This window comes from Garra rufa, chromosome 12, assembly GCF_049309525.1.
Source record: "Garra rufa chromosome 12, GarRuf1.0, whole genome shotgun sequence".
Classification (NCBI taxonomy): domain Eukaryota; kingdom Metazoa; phylum Chordata; class Actinopteri; order Cypriniformes; family Cyprinidae; genus Garra; species Garra rufa.
In genome coordinates this window covers 46,136,242-46,155,605 of record NC_133372.1, presented here as the reverse complement: position 1 = coordinate 46,155,605, position 19,364 = coordinate 46,136,242, and the positions used below count along the sequence as shown (strand labels likewise).

Genomic DNA, 19,364 nt, shown 5'->3' with positions numbered 1-19,364 from the left:
CTTTTTTATCTAAATGGTTTCATAAGGAACCTTTAACATCTAAAGAAGAACCTTTCGGTTCTTTGTGGTGAAAAAAAAGGTAAGAAATAGATGTTTTTTTTAAAGAACGTTTACCTGAATGGTTCTTTGTGGAAGCAAAAATGGTTCTTCTAAGGCATCGCTGTGAAGAAGCTTTTAAAGCAACTTTATTTTTAAGAATAGAGTTTATATCAGTAAATTTAGATTAGATTATTTCAACTAATTACCATGTAACCCTAGACCACAAAACCCTGGGTCAATTTTTTTGAAACTGAGATTTATACATCATCTGAAAGCTGAATACGTAGGATAGGACAATATTTAAAAACTGGAATCTAACGGTGCAAAAAAATATATAATACAAATATTGAGAAAATCACCTTTAAAGTTGTCCACATGAAATTCTTAGCAATGCATATTACTAATCAAAAAGTAAGTTTTTATATTTAAAAACTTATATTTAACATAGCAAATGTAGTTAGAAACTGAATCTTGGTTATCAAATCTGGTTTGAATTTGAATCTGGTTCATCAAATACGGTTTTAAACTGAATCTGGTTCATCAAATGTAGTTAGAAACTGAATCTTACGGCAGAAAATGTACTAAGTATCTTAATGGGACATCTTAATATCCTAATGATTTTGGCATAAAAGAAAAATGTATAATTTTGACCTATACAATTGGCTATGGCTACAAATATATCCGTGCAACTTAAGAATTCTCTCTGTATTTTCACAAAATGATTTATTTTATAATTGTGATGCTAAAACAACCCCAGCACAAATCTACAAAAACTCTACCTATTTATTTTGGTACTAGGGTGCGTTTTTGTCAGTGAGCAGCTCTTGCGCTCCTCCTAGTGGACACGGAATTGTATACGGAATTCCCGACTCAACGACAGCAGCTACTGCGCATGCGCGGACGAAAACTCCATGATTTTTTTTGGCACGGGATCCTAAGGAAAAATAGGAACTTGGAAACGAAGATTAACTAAAAGCAGCCTCACAAAGACATAATCGACCGCTCGCTCGCATTCGCACGCGGAAAAGACGCTTAGGAAAGCGCCGAAGCTTTGAATGAAGCGATCGCACGCTCCGAGGCCGAGCAGGATTCACCCGAAATTGGACGACAATGCACGGGGCGCAATAAAACCAAGCGTTATTGCTCTTTGTTTTTAAGCAGGACGGCTCGGATGGTGCGCGGGGATGAAGACGCAGGGAAGTGGCTAAAAATCACACGGCGCTAATAACAGCTTCTGCAACGGAGACATTTGCTACTCAAGTCCGTCGAGACGCTTGTTCAGTGTTTCGCTTGTGTTGTGCAGCGCGCCGAAGAAGCAGGAAACTTCGTAAACACAGAGGTACGTAGCCCGCGAGCTAAAGCAAGCTAACAGCGCGTCTACGTTGTACGCGACGCGACAAACTAGAACGCTTCCGTTATAATGTAACGAAGACGGACTCGTTGGTTATAATCGCAGTGTTACTACGTGTCCAGTTAGCGATACAAATAGGATGTTTAAGAATGGGCCAGCTAGCCGTCAATACGCGACATTTGTTTATTCTTCGGGACGTAACGCTACAGTGTTTAAAAGTAGCAGTGCGATACTCAAGTACGTAAGTCACATTCTCATGTTCTTTTCGTATTCAAGTCGTAGTTTTCCCAAAACTTTGCCTACTTTTTATTCGTGGTGGTTTGTTTACTCTTTAGCTCGCTGCTCCAGTCAGATCCCGTCATAGCCTGAGCGTTAGCCGCTTCTCAGTCACCCGCCTTTATGCCAGAATAAAAACCGTTTAAATGATATGGATTCAAAGGGTGACATATCGATAATTTAAATTTGAATTTGAATTTTGGAGTTCGTGGGCTGAGTATTAGTTTCAACTGTCACTTTTCACTTAACTGTCAACCGTATGTCAGAGTTGTACACTGAGTAAAAGTACTGTGTTTTTTTTTTTTTTTTAATACTTGTACCCTACTGGTACCGTGGTATTTGGTGCCAGATCCATGGTACAATGAATATGGTGATCAAATAGTGCACATTTCTATCATCATGATTATTTTTTCCATATTTGTATTGAAAATAGTTATAAACAGTTCATATTACTCGGGCAATGTTGATGTCACCTGAATTGTATTTCTCGTTATGTTTTCAGATTGAATGGTTTGAAACTGAATCGGGGTTATCAAATGTAGTTAGAAACTAAATCTGGTTCATTAAAAATGGTTTGAAACTGAATCTGGTTCATCAAATATGGTTTGAAACTGAATCTAATAGTACGAATTTCTATCATTATGATTAACTTTTCCCATATTTGTATTGAAAATAGTTTATACTCTTTACTCAAGCATTGGCGATGTCACCTAACATGTATTTTTCTTTTTATTTTCAGATTGAATGGTTTGAAACTGAATCTGGGTTATCAAATGTAGCTAGAAACTGAATCTAGTTCATCTATTTTGGTTTGAAACTGAATCTGGTTCATCAGATATGGTTTGAAACTGAATCTGAGTTATCAAATGTAGTTAGAAACTGAATTTGGGTTATCAAATATGGTTTGAAACTGAATCTGTTTCATCAAATATGGTTTGAAACTGAATCTGTTTCATCAAATATGGTTTGAAACTGAATCTGTTTCATCAAATATGGTTTGAAACTGAATCTGTTTCATCAAATATGGTTTGAAACTGAATCTAAATTATCAAATGTAGTTAGAAACTGAATCTGGTTTATCAAATATGGTTTGAAACTGAATCTGAGTTATCAAATGTAGTTAACTGAATCTGGTTTATCAAAAATGGTTTGAAACTGAATCTGTTTCATCAAATATGGTTTGAAGCTGAATCTGAATTATCAAATGTAGTTAGAAACTGAATCTGGTTATCAAATGTAGTTAGAAACTGAATTTGGGTTATCAAATGTAGTTAGAAACTGAATTTGGGTTATCAAATGTAGTTAGAAACTGAATCTGGGTTATCAAATGTAGTTAGAAACTGAATCTGGGTTATCAAATATGGTTTGAAACTGAATCTGTTTCATCAAATATGGTTTGAAACTGAATCTGTTTCATCAAATATGGTTTGAAGCTGAATCTGAATTATCAAATGTAGTTAGAAACTGAATCTGGTTTATCAAATGTAGTTAGAAACTGAATCTGGTTTATCAAATATGGTTTGAAACTGAATCTGTTTCATCAAATATGGTTTGAAACTGAATCTGTTTCATCAAATATGGTTTGAAACTGAATCGGTTTCATCAAATATGGTTTGAAACTGAATCTGTTTCATCAAATATGGTTTGAAACTGAATCTGTTTCATCAAATATGGTTTGAAACTGAATCTGTTTCATCAAATATGGTTTGAAACTGAATCTGAATTATCAAATGTAGTTAGAAACTGAATCTGGTTATCAAATGTAGTTAGAAACTGAATCTGGTTTATCAAATGTAGTTAGAAACTGAATCTGGTTTATCAAATGTAGTTAGAAACTGAATCTGGTTTATCAAATATGGTTTGAAACTGAATCTGGTTATCAAATGTAGTTAGAAACTGAATCTGGTTTATCAAATGTAGTTAGAAACTGAATCTGGTTTATCAAATATGGTTTGAAACTGAATCTGTTTCATAAAATATGGTTTGAAACTGAATCTGAGTTATCAAATGTAGTTAGAAACTCAATCTGGGTTATCAAATGTAGCTGGAAACTGAATCTAGTTCATCAAATATGATTTGAAACTGAATCTGAGTTATCAAATGTAGTTAGAAACTGAATCATCAAATTGGTTTGAAACTGAATCTAATAGTACACATTTCTATCTATTATTTCTATCAATAGTTTATACTCTTTACTTAAGCAATGTCGATGTCAACTTAAATGTATTTTTCTTTATATTTTCAGATTGTCAGCTTCTGGAGAGTTCCATAGAAGCATCCCAGTTTGTTTGAGAGGAGCGGAGAGGATTGTGTGTCAAGACGGAATTGTTGTTGTATTGGGTTGTGCTTCGTTAATGCTCCTAAATGTCCTCCAAAGAGTGTATTTCACCATTGGTGCTGACCAAGACTGTATAAAAATGAAAAGGTATGGTACAAAGTGCCACCCAAAGTTACAGAATGTCGTACATACTGCAAAGTTTAACAGCGACAAATGCATGAACCCTTGGTGCGTTTTGGTGGTTCGACCAAAAATAAATGTACACACTTTACTTATTTAATGTAAATATAGTTGTCACTACACAATCTGAATCATGATCCAGAATAGTTACAGATTAAATACTCAGAGTTGGAATGACAACTGTATTTAGATGCCGTGTAAACACATTTTCCGACTGAATATAGTTGTAAAGTGTGAGTCAAATCTGGATTTAAAACTGAATTGGTTTCATCAGATCTGGTTTTGAACCGAATCTGGGTTATCAAATCTGGTTTGAAACGGAATCTAGCTCATCAAATCTGGTTTGAATCTGAATCTGGTTATCAAATCTAGTTTGAAACTGAATCTGGTTCATCAAATGTAGTTAGAAACTGAGTCTGGTTCATAATGTAGTTAGAAACTGAATCTGGGGTATCAAATCTGGTTTGAATTTGAGTGTGGTTCATCAAATATGGTTTGAAACTGAATGTGGTTCATCAAATCTGGTTAGAAACTAAATCTGGTTCGCCAAATCTGGTTTGAAACTGAATCTGGTTAATCAAATGTAGTTTGACACTGAATCTGGGTTATCAAATGTAGTTAGAAACTGAGTCTGGTTCATCAAATCTGGTTTGAAACTGAATCTGGTTCATAAAATCTGGTTTGAAACTGAATCTGGTTCATCAAATCTGGTTTGAAACTGAATCTGGTTCATCAAATATGGTTTGAAACTGAATCTGGTTCATCAAATATGGTTTGAAACCGAATCTGGTTCATCAAATATGGTTTAAATCGGAATCTGGTTTGAAACTGAATCTGTTTCATCAAATGTAGTTAGAAACTTAATCTGGTTCATCAAATATGGTTTGAAACCGAATCTGGTTAATCAAATGTAGTTAGAAACTTAATCTGGTTCATCAAATATGGTTTGAATTGGAATCTGGTTTGAAACCGAATCTGGTTCATCAAATGTAATTAGAAACTTAATCTGGTTCATCAGATATGGTTTGAATTGGAAATCTGGTTTGAAACTGAATCTGGTTCATCAAATGTAGTTAGAAACTTAATCTGGTTCATCAAATATGGTTTGAATCGGAATGTGGTTTGAAACTTAATCTGGTTCATCAAATATGGTTTGAATCAGAATCTGGTTTGAAACCGAATCTGGTTCATCAAATGTAATTAGAAACTTAATCTGGTTCATCAGATATGGTTTGAATTGGAAATCTGGTTTGAAACCGAATCTGGTTCATCAAATGTAATTAGAAACTTAATCTGGTTCATCAGATATGGTTTGAATTGGAAATCTGGTTTGAAACTGAATCTGGTTCATCAAATGTAGTTAGAAACTTAATCTGGTTCATCAAATATGGTTTGAATCGGAATGTGGTTTGAAACCGAATCTGGTTCATCAAATGTAGTTAGAAACTTAATCTGGTTCATCAAATATGGTTTGAATCAGAATCTGGTTTGAAACCGAATCTGGTTCATCAAATGTAATTAGAAACTTAATCTGGTTCATCAGATATGGTTTGAATTGGAAATCTGGTTTGAAACTGAATCTGGTTCATCAAATGTAGTTAGAAACTTAATCTGGTTCATCAAATATGGTTTGAATCAGAATCTGGTTTGAAACCGAATCTGGTTCATCAAATGTAATTAGAAACTTAATCTGGTTCATTAAATATGGTTTGAACTGGAATCTGGTTTGAAACTGAATCTGGTTCATCAAATGTAGTTAGAAACTTAATCTGGTTCATCAAATTGGAAACTGGTTCATCAGATCTGGTTCGAAACCAAATCTGTTTCATCAGATCTGGTTTGAAACTGAATTAAAACTAGTTTGTGTCTTTAGGAGCTGGATGTGTGTGAGCAGAAAATGACGGGAGGCAGTGAGAGTGCAGCAGGAGAAAAAGATGGAGGTACGACGCTCATCGCTCAGATCCCGGTTGGCTGGCAGAGGAAGGTGGAAGATGGGACTGTGTCTTACATCAGGTACGTCCACACCTTTCTTTGTGGTGTTCATAACTGTTGTTCTGATCAAATATTAACAGTGTTGCTATTAAAGGTACATAAGGAACATTTTTCAAGTTGCCTGGCAATGATGATTACACACAGATGTGTGTGACCTCAACCATGCAAACTTTTCTCATACGTATGCGAGTTGGTTTAGCTTTCACACTAGGGCTTCCAGTGCAGATGTGAGTGTGTTTGAAAACAGTGTTTGGTTAATGTGGAAATGGTGCTCCAAACTGGTCTGATATATGATTAAGTGATGACCAGCACGGTTCATAAGTGCCAAAGCAATCTGAAAGTGAACTAAAGTCCCGTTCACACCAAGAATGATGACTGTGCTAGTGATACAGACGCTCTGTAATGTTCTCTAAAAGTACATTTAAAGTGGATTCTGATTGGGTTTTAATGTTTTTATTGTTTATCAGCTGGAAAAAACAATATATTGTTTCTACATACACTCTCTAGTACATTTGTATTTTATCCAATTTTCAAGTACGTTTTTTTGCTTCAAATCAGAGTTTGTAATGTTGCAAATCACCTTGTAGCTGGTTGGTTTAGTTTTTGTCTTATAACTTTTTAATAAAGTTTTTTTTTATATCCCTATGGGAAAAATGAACACTAGGTGGGCGGCACTGGTGCAGAATTTGTTTATTATTGTATAATGCATTTGTCATTCTCACTCTTTGCTGACATTGCTGTCAGTGCACAACATTTCAATGATGCAAAGAGAGTAAGAAAGCTATTCTGATTTAGTAGTATAAGCAAAATCACATGAATAAAAACAATAACGCTTGACACCTTCTACTGACATTTATGTCAATTTTATTGAAGTCTGTAGGGGAAGAGCTAGTAACCGAAGTCTGTTTTTTTTTAGACTGAACAATCAAACCGAGTGTCAAAAGAGCTGTCAAACATATCAATCTTTATCTTTTTCTTCTTCAGCCCAAGTGGTACCGTTCTTCGATCTGTGGATGAGGTGAGGGTGTATCTGCGGACAGACGGCACATGTAAATGTGGTCTCGAGTGCCCGCTTGTCCCCAATAAGGTGAGATCGAGCCTCTTCATTTATGATGTTTCCATCACAAATTTGAATGCGGAATAATTCATTAGGTATTATAAATGGCAGCTATGTTTAGAATGAAATACTCACATACTTCTGCAAATTGTGTAGAATAAACTGTATTAATAGCATGTGAAACAATGAGTCATTTCAGAAACCTGATTATTTTAGGGACTTTTAAAGTCCCAACTGATAACTACTGGTTTATTTGTTACATTGGAAATGGAAGGTCAGGTTAAGTCCATTGCATTGCAAAATGCACACACAGTGTCGTCTTTGCACTTTTTGGCAAATGTCATCCAGGTATTCCATACATACAGAAAGTGCTTGCTGTGTACTGTATAAATATTGCATGCTGCATAAATAAAAAGAATTGTATGATAATATGCAGTTATAAACATATACATCATTGCATGCAGTTAAAAGAAGGATAAAAATGTCTTTATAAATCCCATGCAGGTCTTTAATTTTGAACCTGCTGCGATGGTCCAAGCTCCTGGTCATCAGTCGGGGAAAATAGAGGAAGACATGACCAAACTCTGTAACCATCGCAGGAAAGTTGATGCCATGGCGGCGTTATGCCAAAGCATGCAGCCCTCCCATCATCCCCCGCCGGCTCAAGCCACAGGTATTACATCTTAATGCACACGTTTTTCCAACACACTTTTTAAAAGTAATATTTCAGGTTCTGTGACATGCATTCATGTTGAAATATGTATAAATGCAATGCATATAATAAATATATATATATATATATATATATATATATATATATATATATATATATATATATATAAAGCAATTTTATATTTAATTTAAAATGTTCTTAAACAATATTTATTATTGATGCTTCATGCATTAACTACCGTACTACAATATATTTGATATAGCATTTACTCAGTTGTTAGTTAATATCTAATGCATGAACTAATGTCAACAATTTGACCTTTTCTTTAAAGTATTCCCAATTATTTTGTTGTCTATTGTTGTGATGTTTAATTATTGTGCCTATATTTTTAAAATGGTCTGTATATTAACATTTATTCCAGTGTTTAAACCTCTTCATAGACTGCAGTTGTAAGTGCATTACTGTAAACACATTTTTGAGTTTTTGCAAACTGAGGGATGAGTTGAAATGATTGAAATCTCTGTAATAATCGACAGAATATCACAGATGCTCTTCATGAAGCTTAACATTTATTGAACGCTTTAACAGCTTGTCTTAAAGTAATTTGCAATATGTCACCACTGCTGTTCTCTTGTAGTGAAGATTATTCTCTACATCTTGCCCAAATGTAACCTATTCGAATTATTACATTTATCTAAAGCATGCCATGCAGTCACTCATAGCTGGTCTTCAGTATTCAGTTCATTGTATTTTTAGAAGTTTTCGTTTTGTAAAAACATTACTAGCCATCTCAGAATATGATATACAGTGTCTGTAAAAGTATTCACCCCTTGGTGTTTTTTTTTTTTTTAACGTTTTGCAGAATTGAATAATTTCATAAGCTGTTGCTTTGTTGTTTCATTAGTCACAGATTTGCAAAAAGAAGGTCACTGTTAAAATATGTCAGATGACATCTCAGTTTGCCAGAAGGCATGTCTGAGGCATTCAGGCCAACTGGAAGAAGGTTCTATAGTCTGAGACCAAAATTAAGTTTAGTTAGTGCTAAAAATTTACCTTAATGCTAATGCAGTGTTTAACTTGACGTGAAACAGTTTTGACAAGTTTAAAAGTGGTCCAAAGATCCTCTGTGGTTCAGTGGTAGAATATATAACAAACATTTTCAAGGGGGCAAATAGTCTTATAGGCACTATACCTGTCTTTAAGTTCAGTGTTCTTCAGTAAGGTGAGTTGTGTTGTCTGATTGTTTGTTTAAGGAGGTGTTGTATGCTCAGTGGACGGCAGAGAGCCGAGAGGATCAATGGTGGCTCATGGAGACGGCACCCACTGCACTTACCCTCAGCCAAGACACATCCAACCCAAATCCAACATTGTCTTTCCTCTGTCCTCTCCTCGTTCTGTTGTACAAAACGGATCCGTTAACCTCACCACAATTTCACGGCCTCCAGAACAGGGTTCACCTTTAAAGAAACCCCAAACGCCAGTGGGCTGCATGCCTGGTTACGCAAAGCAGCAGTGGAGCCCTCATCCACCGCTCACCCAAAGGACAGTGCACAACCCCTCTTCTCCTAACAGTTTAAAACCAAGTGTACACACACATATACATCACTCAGACCCCTCCAACTCCTTTACCTTATCCCCTTCTTCAACCATAGCTCTAAGTGGTCGAGCAGCTCCAAGTGTTAAGTCGCCCTCTCCACTATCACCCTCGCGTTCCTTGGACACTTTTTCACCCCACCAACGCTCTCGCCACTCATCAACGTCCTCGCTCTCAGATCACGGGGCCCAAGGGCCCGTCTTCATCCAGGGGGGCAAACCCCATCAGCAGCCCACCATGCCATGCTCCTCTCCCAAGCTTCCTCTTGCGCCTTCTAGTCCGTGTAGTCGCTTGGAGGGCATTCTGCAGCACTACAAAGACTGTAGTACCTCTAACACGAGCTCCAGTGCTAACTCTAGCAACCAAAGCAACCAAGCCCTGTCGTTGGTGCATCCCAACATAGTCGACAAGAGGAACGGAGTGAGCTCTGCTCAAGCCCCAGGACTGCTTGGCCTTCCACTAGGGCAGATTCTCAACCAACAGAAGACCCAGCAAAAGGGCCACATCAATAACTCTTTCCCGGCCAGCAGCCTCCTCTCTGCGGCCGCTAAAGCCCAGCTGGCCAACCAGAAAACCCAGCTTAATGCAGCTGATGTGCTGGCCGCACTCCCTCTTACGGGCTTGGACAAGGAGCAGCAGTCAAAGGTATTGATTAGCACTTTAAACAGTAGTGTCCACCCCACTTCCGCCAGAGCACAGTCCATGACCGCCCTGTTGCTTCCGCACTCCCCTTCCCTTTCCCTGGCTTCCCCTGCTGTCGCTGAGAAAAACCTGAGGCGCAAACGGCAGAGGCGCTCGCCCACCGTTTTGACCATGCTCAAAGACTCGCAGTTAGGTCGGACTCCAGGGGATCTCTCTGGGCCGCCTCATCTCATCTCCCCATGCCTTTCGCCACCTTCTCCTCCCGTACCTCACTTAGACAACCACCGGCTGCCTGTCGCTCCTCTGAGGTTGCAGGATTCGGAGGAAGGCAGGAAGCCAGGACTTGCTAATTCCCTTCCACTTTCCTCTCCATCTCCATCCCAGCCTCTTTCCGCCCTGCTTCAGCTTCTTAGCATGCAAAACGCAACCCAGCAATCCAGCGGCACCACTGCCATGCCTGGCAATAGGCACACAAACACGTTGCCCTCTTCACCCAGACCCATCACTCCACAGACGCCTCAGTGTGACGTGCAGTCCACATTGCGTTTACACAACCTTACTCCGCAACCCCAAAGCACAGTGGCCATGCCGGAATCTCTCCAGCAACCCTTTTCTCTGATGGGTGACGAGACAACCATGAACCTCAAAACAACCTCCAGCAACACCATCCTGAACTTGAGCCAGCCCCACACGGGCACGACGCCGGACCTCAGCTGTTCAATTCTGAGCATGATGAATCAGATGTCCTCAACATGCTTGCCCTCGTTCCCAGAGAAAAGTTGTGGAACTAAAACAACAGAGGCTTGTCCTGACCACAGTACCTACCAGATTAACCAAGCTGTGGAAAGTAAAGGTGAGACTTCTTATCTTGTGTTTCTTGGGGCATTTTTATACCGAAGTGGTTTGGGTCGTTCATTTTAACTTGTGTTTTCTCGGCAGGTCATATAGAGATGATGGATCAGCCGGACTCGGACACAAGATTGCTGGGTGGCTGTGAACCCGACCACAGCCTCTCTCTGCCCAATGCCCCCTCTTCCGACCTTTCAAACCCTACAAACGACCCCAGTGTTTCCCTGCCGCTTGCAGAGGCTTTTCCCTTCATGTCCCAAGAACAGCTCCTCCAGCTTCTCTCCTCCAATGCCGGTTTACCTTCCCTGCTGCCGCCCTTCCTTGGCTCCCTGCCTTTAGGAGTCTGGACGGGCGGCCAGCCCTCTGCGCCCGGTGGCACCCAAGCCCAGCAACCACAGCCAGCCAGTGCCATCCTGAACCAGGGCTCTCCTCTCAATGTCATGAACCAGGGCGAGCTTCCTCTCAACCTTGTGAGCCTGTTAAATCCACCAGGTTCTGCAGCAGCGCTGCCCCCTGTTCCAGGAGTGGAAGCTGGTGAAAAACCTCCCGGGCTTCAAGCCCTCCTCATGGCTTCGTTGCTGCTCGGCCAGAATCCAGCTGCCATGCTACCACTACCAGCGCTCAACCTAGAGCTTCCTACACCACCGCAGCAGGTCTTTGCAGACGGAGTGTCCCTGGAGAAGACGCCTTCTCTGCTGGACTCTGTCCTGATGGGGCCGGGGCTACTGGAGGCTCTTCAAACTCTAGTGCCCGGTGCAGACGGCCAATCGCTGCTTCTTTCCGCTCCTCTCACTCCACCCCCTCCTGCCTTCCTATCCCTCAACCCTGCTCTGCTGGCCGCAGCTCTCGCCCAAGCCGAACCCCTACCCAACCACACGCCATCCCCCCCGCCTCATTCTCAGGTACACGCACAGCCGCGCACCAGTTGCATGCTTCGCTACATGTGCACATACAGTCTGCATGCTTCCAATTAATGCATCTGTCTGCAATGACAAGGTTTCCCAACCAAATGTTGGTAATAATGGAACTGCACTTAATTTTAATGCAATGGTTGGGGAAAGTTACTTTTAAAAGTAATGCATTACAATATTGAGCTATTTCTTTAAAAAGTAACTAATTACGTTACTTAGTTACTTTTTATGGAAAGTAATGCGTTACGTTACTTTTGGTTACTTTTTAAATCTGGGCAGGGCTTGCTTGTTTGTTTTTAATATAAAAAGTTCTATTTTTGTCAAATGTAAAAGCCTTTTTACACCAAAAGCCTCAGGATTAGAGAAAAGTCAATTTATGTCTGTACAGTAGACCGCAGAAGACAAAATGTCAACTCTTCATGAAAAAAAAGAGGAAATTTTAGATTATCTTGAGTAATTTTTGCTTATTAGTATGGATGAATTGGATCATCGAAGGTCAGCAGCAAAGACATCGGTTAATAAAATGGGATTAAATACAGAAAGGATATTTGTATTATTTAACATATTTAATTATTGCAGGTTTGCGTTGAATTTCACTGTTTTTATACATTTTGAGGAATGTTTTTAGACAGGAGAGCTTTTAATCAATAAATGGGGGGAAAAAGAAACTGGCGTTACTTATTTGAAAAAGTAACTCAGATATTTTCTTGTCAATTAAAAATTAATGTGTCGCTTTACTAGTTACTTGGAAAAAGTAATATTATTATGTAACTTGCATAACTTGTAATGCATTACCCCCAACACTGGTTAAAAACGGTCACAACTGGGGTAAAAATTGGACATTATATTCTTCAAAGTGTGGCATTAATTTAATGACAGTTTTGCACATTTTAACTTCCATCTTCCATATTTAAATTTTTTTTAGTTCTTGTGTCTGGTGTTTTTCTTTTTTGCATTTCATTTAGAATTTGTTTTGAAAATCCGGTTAATTGTCATGAAATGAATGTCACATTGCAAAAAATGTTATTTCTAAAGGGATAGTTCACCCAAGAATCATAACTGTCACAATTTACTCTCCCTTATGTTGTTCCAAAACCATAACCTTTTTTTGTTACTTGGGCTTTCAATGAAAATACAGTTTAAAAAATATCTTAATCTGTGTTTCGACGATGAACTAAAGTTTTATGGATTTGAAATGACACAAGAGTGAACAAGTGACCAGAATTTTCGTTTCGTTTTTGGGTGAACTATGCCTTTAATAAAAATAGTAGTCAGAAGATCACCTGACAGAGGTTGGGAGTCCTTGTATTATGTATTGTTGTTCTTTTGCCTGTGGAACATTGTTTTGATATTCGAGTACATGCATCTTGTGCAATACATGTATGAATCTGTGTGGCTGCAGGGGACTCTGTCCAACCCTGCTCTAGTTTCTACCTCGGTGTCCTGCGGCCCTCTGGTGTCCAGCACGGGGCCGGAAGTGTGTGACCCCTTGGCTGAGCAGGACAAGAACAACACCCAGACACCTCATTTCCTGCCGCCTCTACTCGCCCCTGGGGTTCTTGGTAAGTGGATCGCTCTGGCGATGAAAATGCATGTGAAAATGACTATTTTAATTGTGCCTTTCTTTGGAGTGACTATAATTATAAAAATGTATAGTATGTGATTACACTCAGTTCTTCTTTCAATTGGTGTGACTTACAATAACCTCAAGTCTCTAACAGCTATAAATTGTTACATTAACATTTAGTAACATTTAGACTGTTTCTGAATAAATTATGAGTGTGTTTTGATTTAAAGGTTAGAAGCAATAGCTTAAATGGATAAAAAAAACACAAACATGACACTAAAGTAAGTAATTTTATATATACTGATTTATTCATTAATGTCTAATATGTTACTTTTTTTAAACAAATTATGAGCTCTAAAAGATTTTCAGAATTTTTTTTTTTCAGAACTCTTTTGCTTTAGACCATCTATCAATGTTAGATCTTAAAAATAAAATGTTTTGGTTACCACTGCATTTTTCTGAAAAAGAATAAAATAAAATATAGCTTTGAAAATATCTATGAAAAACTATATATCAATCGCTGCAATGTATTTTCATTATAAAAGAACTTCATTATTGTTTATTTAATTCTAACAAATAATTTCTTTTTAAAAACTAACCAAAATTAAAAATAATTTTATAATTTATAATTTATCATTTCTGCACAGAAGAAACTTGGTGTTGTTTTCAAACAAAAAAATATATATATCGGCATCGTCTGTCAACCAAAACGAGTTGAAGAATATTGGCATATCGGCAAAAATCATAGTGCATCCCTATTTTTTAGATTTAAATTTTACAAATTACGTAATTTTGTTTTTCTAATACTTATCACCTCTTTTTTTTTTTAGTTTGTTTTTAGTTAGAAGATAGGAAGAAATAAAAATTTGACAACCAGATGTTTTTTATATTTATTATATTTGTACACTGTATATATTATATATGATTTTTATAATATTTTATTTGTTATGTGTACACAAATGCAAACACAAATATGCATTGTATTTTACTGTGCGATCACAAGTTGAGAAGAAATGGCATTTTAGGGTTTTTTAGTTTTTTTTTTTGGCATTTAAATATTTTTTCATAATGAAATTAGTGATGTACTCAAATATTATTCAGACCTTTTAATTCACATGCACCACCAGTCAAAAGTTTTTGGACAGTAAGATTTTTTTCAAAAAAATTTAAGTCTCTTCTGCTCACCAAACCTGCATTTAATTGATCCAAAGTACAGCAAAAACAGGACAATTCAGAAATATTTTTACTTTTTAAAGTAACAATTTTTTATTTGAATAAATTGTAAAATGTAATTTATTCCTGTGATTTCAAAGCTGAATTTTTAGCATCATTACTCCATTACTGATCATCATTGTCATTGACCAAAAATCGCGTTCACCTAGTCAATTAGCATAAGTTAAAATAAATTAACATAAGTTACTCTCTGCTCCAGGTGTGTCCATTTGTAGTGCCCATTTTCTATTTTTAAATATTTTCTGTGTAAACTCTTTTTATATATTATATGTAAAATCACCAAACCTAAACCAAACAACCACTAGCTGATATTACAATGCATCCCTACTTGTGAGCCGACGTGCTGCAAAACAAAGCCTCAGCAGGTTATATACGAGCAATCACTGCTATTTTCTTTCTAGAGAAAATACTTACTTCTACTTACATTTAGCTCAGAGCTGCAGTTTTCGGCCGTGGCCGGTTTATCGGCTGTACTTGAAGTGGCTGGTCCTGCCCGGTAGCATTACATTGGCGTTTTGCAGGCTGTCTGCTTCGGGGGATTTCGAACCCGCAGTGACATCTCAGCCGACTCAGCAGACTCATTCACACTGACTGCTGGACAAGAGAAGACGGGAAAGTGAAACAGACTTGAGTGTTTTACTTAAATAAAGTTTGGCCACAGCAGTGACGGTGCAAAATTGCTGACGTGATTCCTGGAAGTTAAAGTCTAACACTGTTCACATTTCATTTTTGAGACCAAGTAACATAATTGAGAAGATCTCATTGCCTTACCCAGGAGAAGTTAGTCTGGATGATATTTGGTCATGTACTAATGGTCTTATTGTTAGGGATGCACTGAAATGAAAATTGTTACCAAACACGGTTTTTCGTGTTTCTCCCCCCATGTATTTTGCCAGTTTTTTTTTTCACAATTGCATAAATTAAATAGCCAATTTTACAATTTTGTCTTGCTTTTCAAAAAGTTATGTTATATGTGACCCTGGACCACAAAACCAGTCTTAAGTCGCTGGGGTATATTTGTAGCAATAGCCAAAAATACATTGCATGGGTCAAAATTATTGATTTTTCTTTTATGCCAAAAATCATTAGGAAATTAAGTAAAGATCATGTTCCATGAAGATTTTTTTGTAAAATTCCTACTGTAAACATATCAAAATGTACTTTTTGATTAGTAATATGCATTGCTAAGAACTTAATTTGGACAACTTTAAAGGTGTTTTTCTCAGTATTTTGATTTTTTGCACCCTTAGATTTCAGATTTTCAAATAGATGTATCTCAGTCAAATATTGTCTTATCCTAACAAACCATACATCAATAGAAAGCTTATTTATTGAGCGTTCATATGATGTATACATCTCAGTTTTGTAAAATTTAACCTTATGACTGGTTTTGTGGTCCAGGGTCACATATGTGTACACAGAAATGCAAACACAAATATGCATTGCATTATACTGTGCAATCACAAGTTGAGAAGAAATGGCATTTTAGGTTTTTTTTACGCTTTTTTTTTACATTTAAATATTTTTTTCAGAATAAAATTAGTGGTGGACTTAAATGTTATCCAAACGTTTTAATTCAGATGCACTACCAGTCACAATTTTTTAAACGGTAAGATTTTTTTTTAAAGTCTCTTCTGCTCACCAAACCTGCATTTAATTGATCCAAAGAACAGCAAAAACAGTAAAATTCAGAAATAATTTTACTATTTTAAAGAACTGTTTTCTATTTGAATATATTTTAAAATGTAATTTATTCCTGTGATTTCAAAGCTGATTTTTTTTTAGCATCATCTCACTGTCACATGACTGGTAGTGTATGTTTGATCTTCATTGTCATTAGCCAAAAATCACGTTTACCTAGTCAGTTAACATAAGTTAAAGTAAATAACATAAGTTACTCTCTGCTCCAGGTGTGTCCATTTGTAATGCCCATTTTCTATTTATATATATATTAGGGCCGGGACTCGATTAAAAATTTTAATCTAATTAATTAGAGGCTTTGTAATTAATTAATCGAAATTAATCGCATTTTAATCGCATGTAAATATGTGACCTGAGAACAGTGAGAATTAAGATTTTTACATGGATTTTTAGTATACCATTGAATAATGACTGAATACATAAGCTTAAGCAACAAAATATTGTTTATTTTTGTTCAACCAAGTCCAACAGACCAGTACAATATTGCCATTAAAAGTGTAGCAAGAGGCACGTTCTTTAACGAGTCTTTCATGCCGAGAACTCTGCTCTTGTGTTTGCTTAATTGTGCATTTAAACGTTAATGACCAAACCTATCATTATAAATGTTGCTGCACATGGAATATAACGCGGATAACATTTAAAAAAATATTTTTTATCAGGTTACACACTGATTATTTATCACTCAAAACCCTTTCTCAACCTGTCCGTTGGTCGCGTATATCCTCCATGTTTGTAGTTTTTTAACACTTTTTATGCGTGTTTGTAGTTCTAATCGAATCCTCGTTCAAGGCGCAGTGTGTTGCTGGCAATATAAGCAGTTAAGAGTGTTCATTGATCGTTAAGTAGTAGACCATCCGGGAATCTTTGGAATACTTTTTAAACATACTACGATTTGGGACATACAATACTATTTAGACGGACGTCTTTGGCTTGTCTGAACCTGAACGCTAGTTTGTGCTCCAGTATAAATGGTCCGCCGAATCTCATCTAGTGAGAAACGTTCCGCGGTGCAAAACGTATTGCGATTAAAATGCGTTAAAAAATTTTAACGCGTTATTTTTGTGTAATTAATTAATCTAAATTAACGCGTTAAAGTCCCGGCCCTAATATATATATATATATATATATATATATATATATATATATATAAAATGGTCTTATTGTTAGGGATGCACTGAAATGAAAATTCTTGGCCGAAGGAATTATTACAAAAAATTACTAACATTTATGAATGTTGATTTTTATTTACTGGTAAACCCGCAAGAAGACCTCAGTCCTAGTGTTTGCTGGCAGCAGCAGATTTGTGAATGATTGTCATCTTTGGTCTTTGAACCCTGGCTAAGGAGCTGCTGTCAGAATAAACACAATTGGTGTCTGGTGTATTAGACAACAGAACGTTCTGGAGTTGATTGACTAATGGATGATTTCAGTCATCATACAGTAACCTTTCTCTTCTCATGAAGACATGCGATGCGCTTCTAAACAGTCTCTCGCTGTCGCTGCTTGGAATCATTTGTGTGTCTTTCTCAGACAGTTTTAAATGCTTCCACACTGACCACATGTTTGCTGCATTAGTGCACGCCTCTATTTGATCAAATCACGTCAAAGGTCGAATAAATGATATCGAACATTCCGCTTATTGGGTTGCCGAACATTCATTGCATCCCTACTTACTGTATAGTGCTTCAACCAGTATCTTCCATATGAATAATCATGAGTTTTAATCTGCTAATGATGGTGTTTCTCTCTGTGTTCAGGTGACCTCACAGCTCTGGGTAACATCAACAGTCTTCATGGTTTATTAGGAGCTGGACCGCTGCTGCTGCCGCAGGGACCGTCTCTGAGCGTCCCTCTAACACAGAACCAAACGGGGCTCAACCCGCCTCACCTGTCTGCAGGTAAACACACCTGAGCCACAGCTAGACGTTTAGTCACTTTACATGCAACTAAGATCATCAGTGCTTTAAAAGAAATGAATTTAGAGAATGTTTGAATATAAAGAATCCTCTGAGAAGCTGCGTCTCTAAATGAATCCTTTTCAAAGAGCCAACGCTTACATCCGTCAAAACACAACTTATGTAAGAGATTCATCACCTTCGAATATAAACTATTACTGACACTCTCTGTCAGAGTCAGGCCTGTTGAGAGCAGAGATCCAGTTATTGTGCAGAATCTTTTAGTTATTCTGTACAGTCTTGAAAAGATGTCGTTTGTTTGATCAAAAATACAGTAAAAACACTGAAATAATTTTGCGGTTTAAAATAGCTGGTTTGTATGTAAATATCTGTTGAAATGTAATTTATTTCTGTGGTCAAAGCTGCATTTTCAGCATCATTACTCCAGTCCAGTGTCACATGGTCTTTCAGAATCATTCTAATATGCTGATTTGCTGCTCAAGAAACATTTCTGATTATTGTCAATGTTAAAAAAAAAACTTGTGCTGCACAATATTTTTGTGGAAACCGTCATACATTTTATTTTGTAGGATTTAACTATGACTAGAAAGAAAAAAACTGCATTTATTTGTAATAGAAACGTTATGAATGTTTTTGTCACTTTTGATCAATTTGATGCGTTTCTGATGAATACAAGTATTTTACTCATTTTAATTTTAAAATTTACTGACCAAACTTTTGAATGGTAATGCAAATTATTATTATTATTATTATTATTATTATATTAATTATAATTGATGTTATACACCAAATAAAATTAAGCTTAGTCTGATATTTTTCTGACTTAAAAATAAGTCTGAATACACAATAAAATATATATGTGTATATATAAATGTATTTATTTATGTATGTATTTCCAGTTTTTATTTTGATCATTTTTATTAATATTTCTATTTAGCTTTTATTTTATTTCAGTTTAGGTTTTAGTAATTTTGTTGTGCTTTAATTTGTAGTATTATTATTATTATTATTATTATTATTATTATAGATTTCTATTTAGATTTTGGTAATATGTAATCTTGAAATTTTTATAAAAACAATATTTACCATTTTGTTTCTTTGTTTG

The 19,364-nt window shown here is 36.6% G+C and overlaps 1 protein-coding gene across 2 annotated transcripts in view; it reads left to right on the top strand.

Moving 5' to 3' along the window:
* The first annotated feature begins 959 nt into the window (after positions 1–959).
* Positions 960–19,364, top strand: part of mbd6 (methyl-CpG binding domain protein 6) — a 19,880-nt gene continuing 1,475 nt past the window's right edge. The window contains exons 1-9 of one of the 2 annotated variants that reach the window (XM_073852163.1): positions 960–1,378; positions 3,912–4,091; positions 5,998–6,137; positions 7,101–7,203; positions 7,678–7,846; positions 9,103–10,935; positions 11,022–11,833; positions 13,245–13,404; positions 18,101–18,241. In XM_073852163.1, the coding sequence (XP_073708264.1) occupies positions 6,022–6,137; positions 7,101–7,203; positions 7,678–7,846; positions 9,103–10,935; positions 11,022–11,833; positions 13,245–13,404; positions 18,101–18,241 (3,334 nt within the window). In that variant the 5' untranslated portion in view covers positions 960–1,378; positions 3,912–4,091; positions 5,998–6,021. Of the gene's footprint in view, positions 1,379–3,911; positions 4,092–5,997; positions 6,138–7,100; positions 7,204–7,677; positions 7,847–9,099; positions 10,936–11,021; positions 11,834–13,244; positions 13,405–18,100; positions 18,242–19,364 lie in introns of both variants that reach the window. The other variant, XM_073852162.1, reaches the window with a different exon arrangement.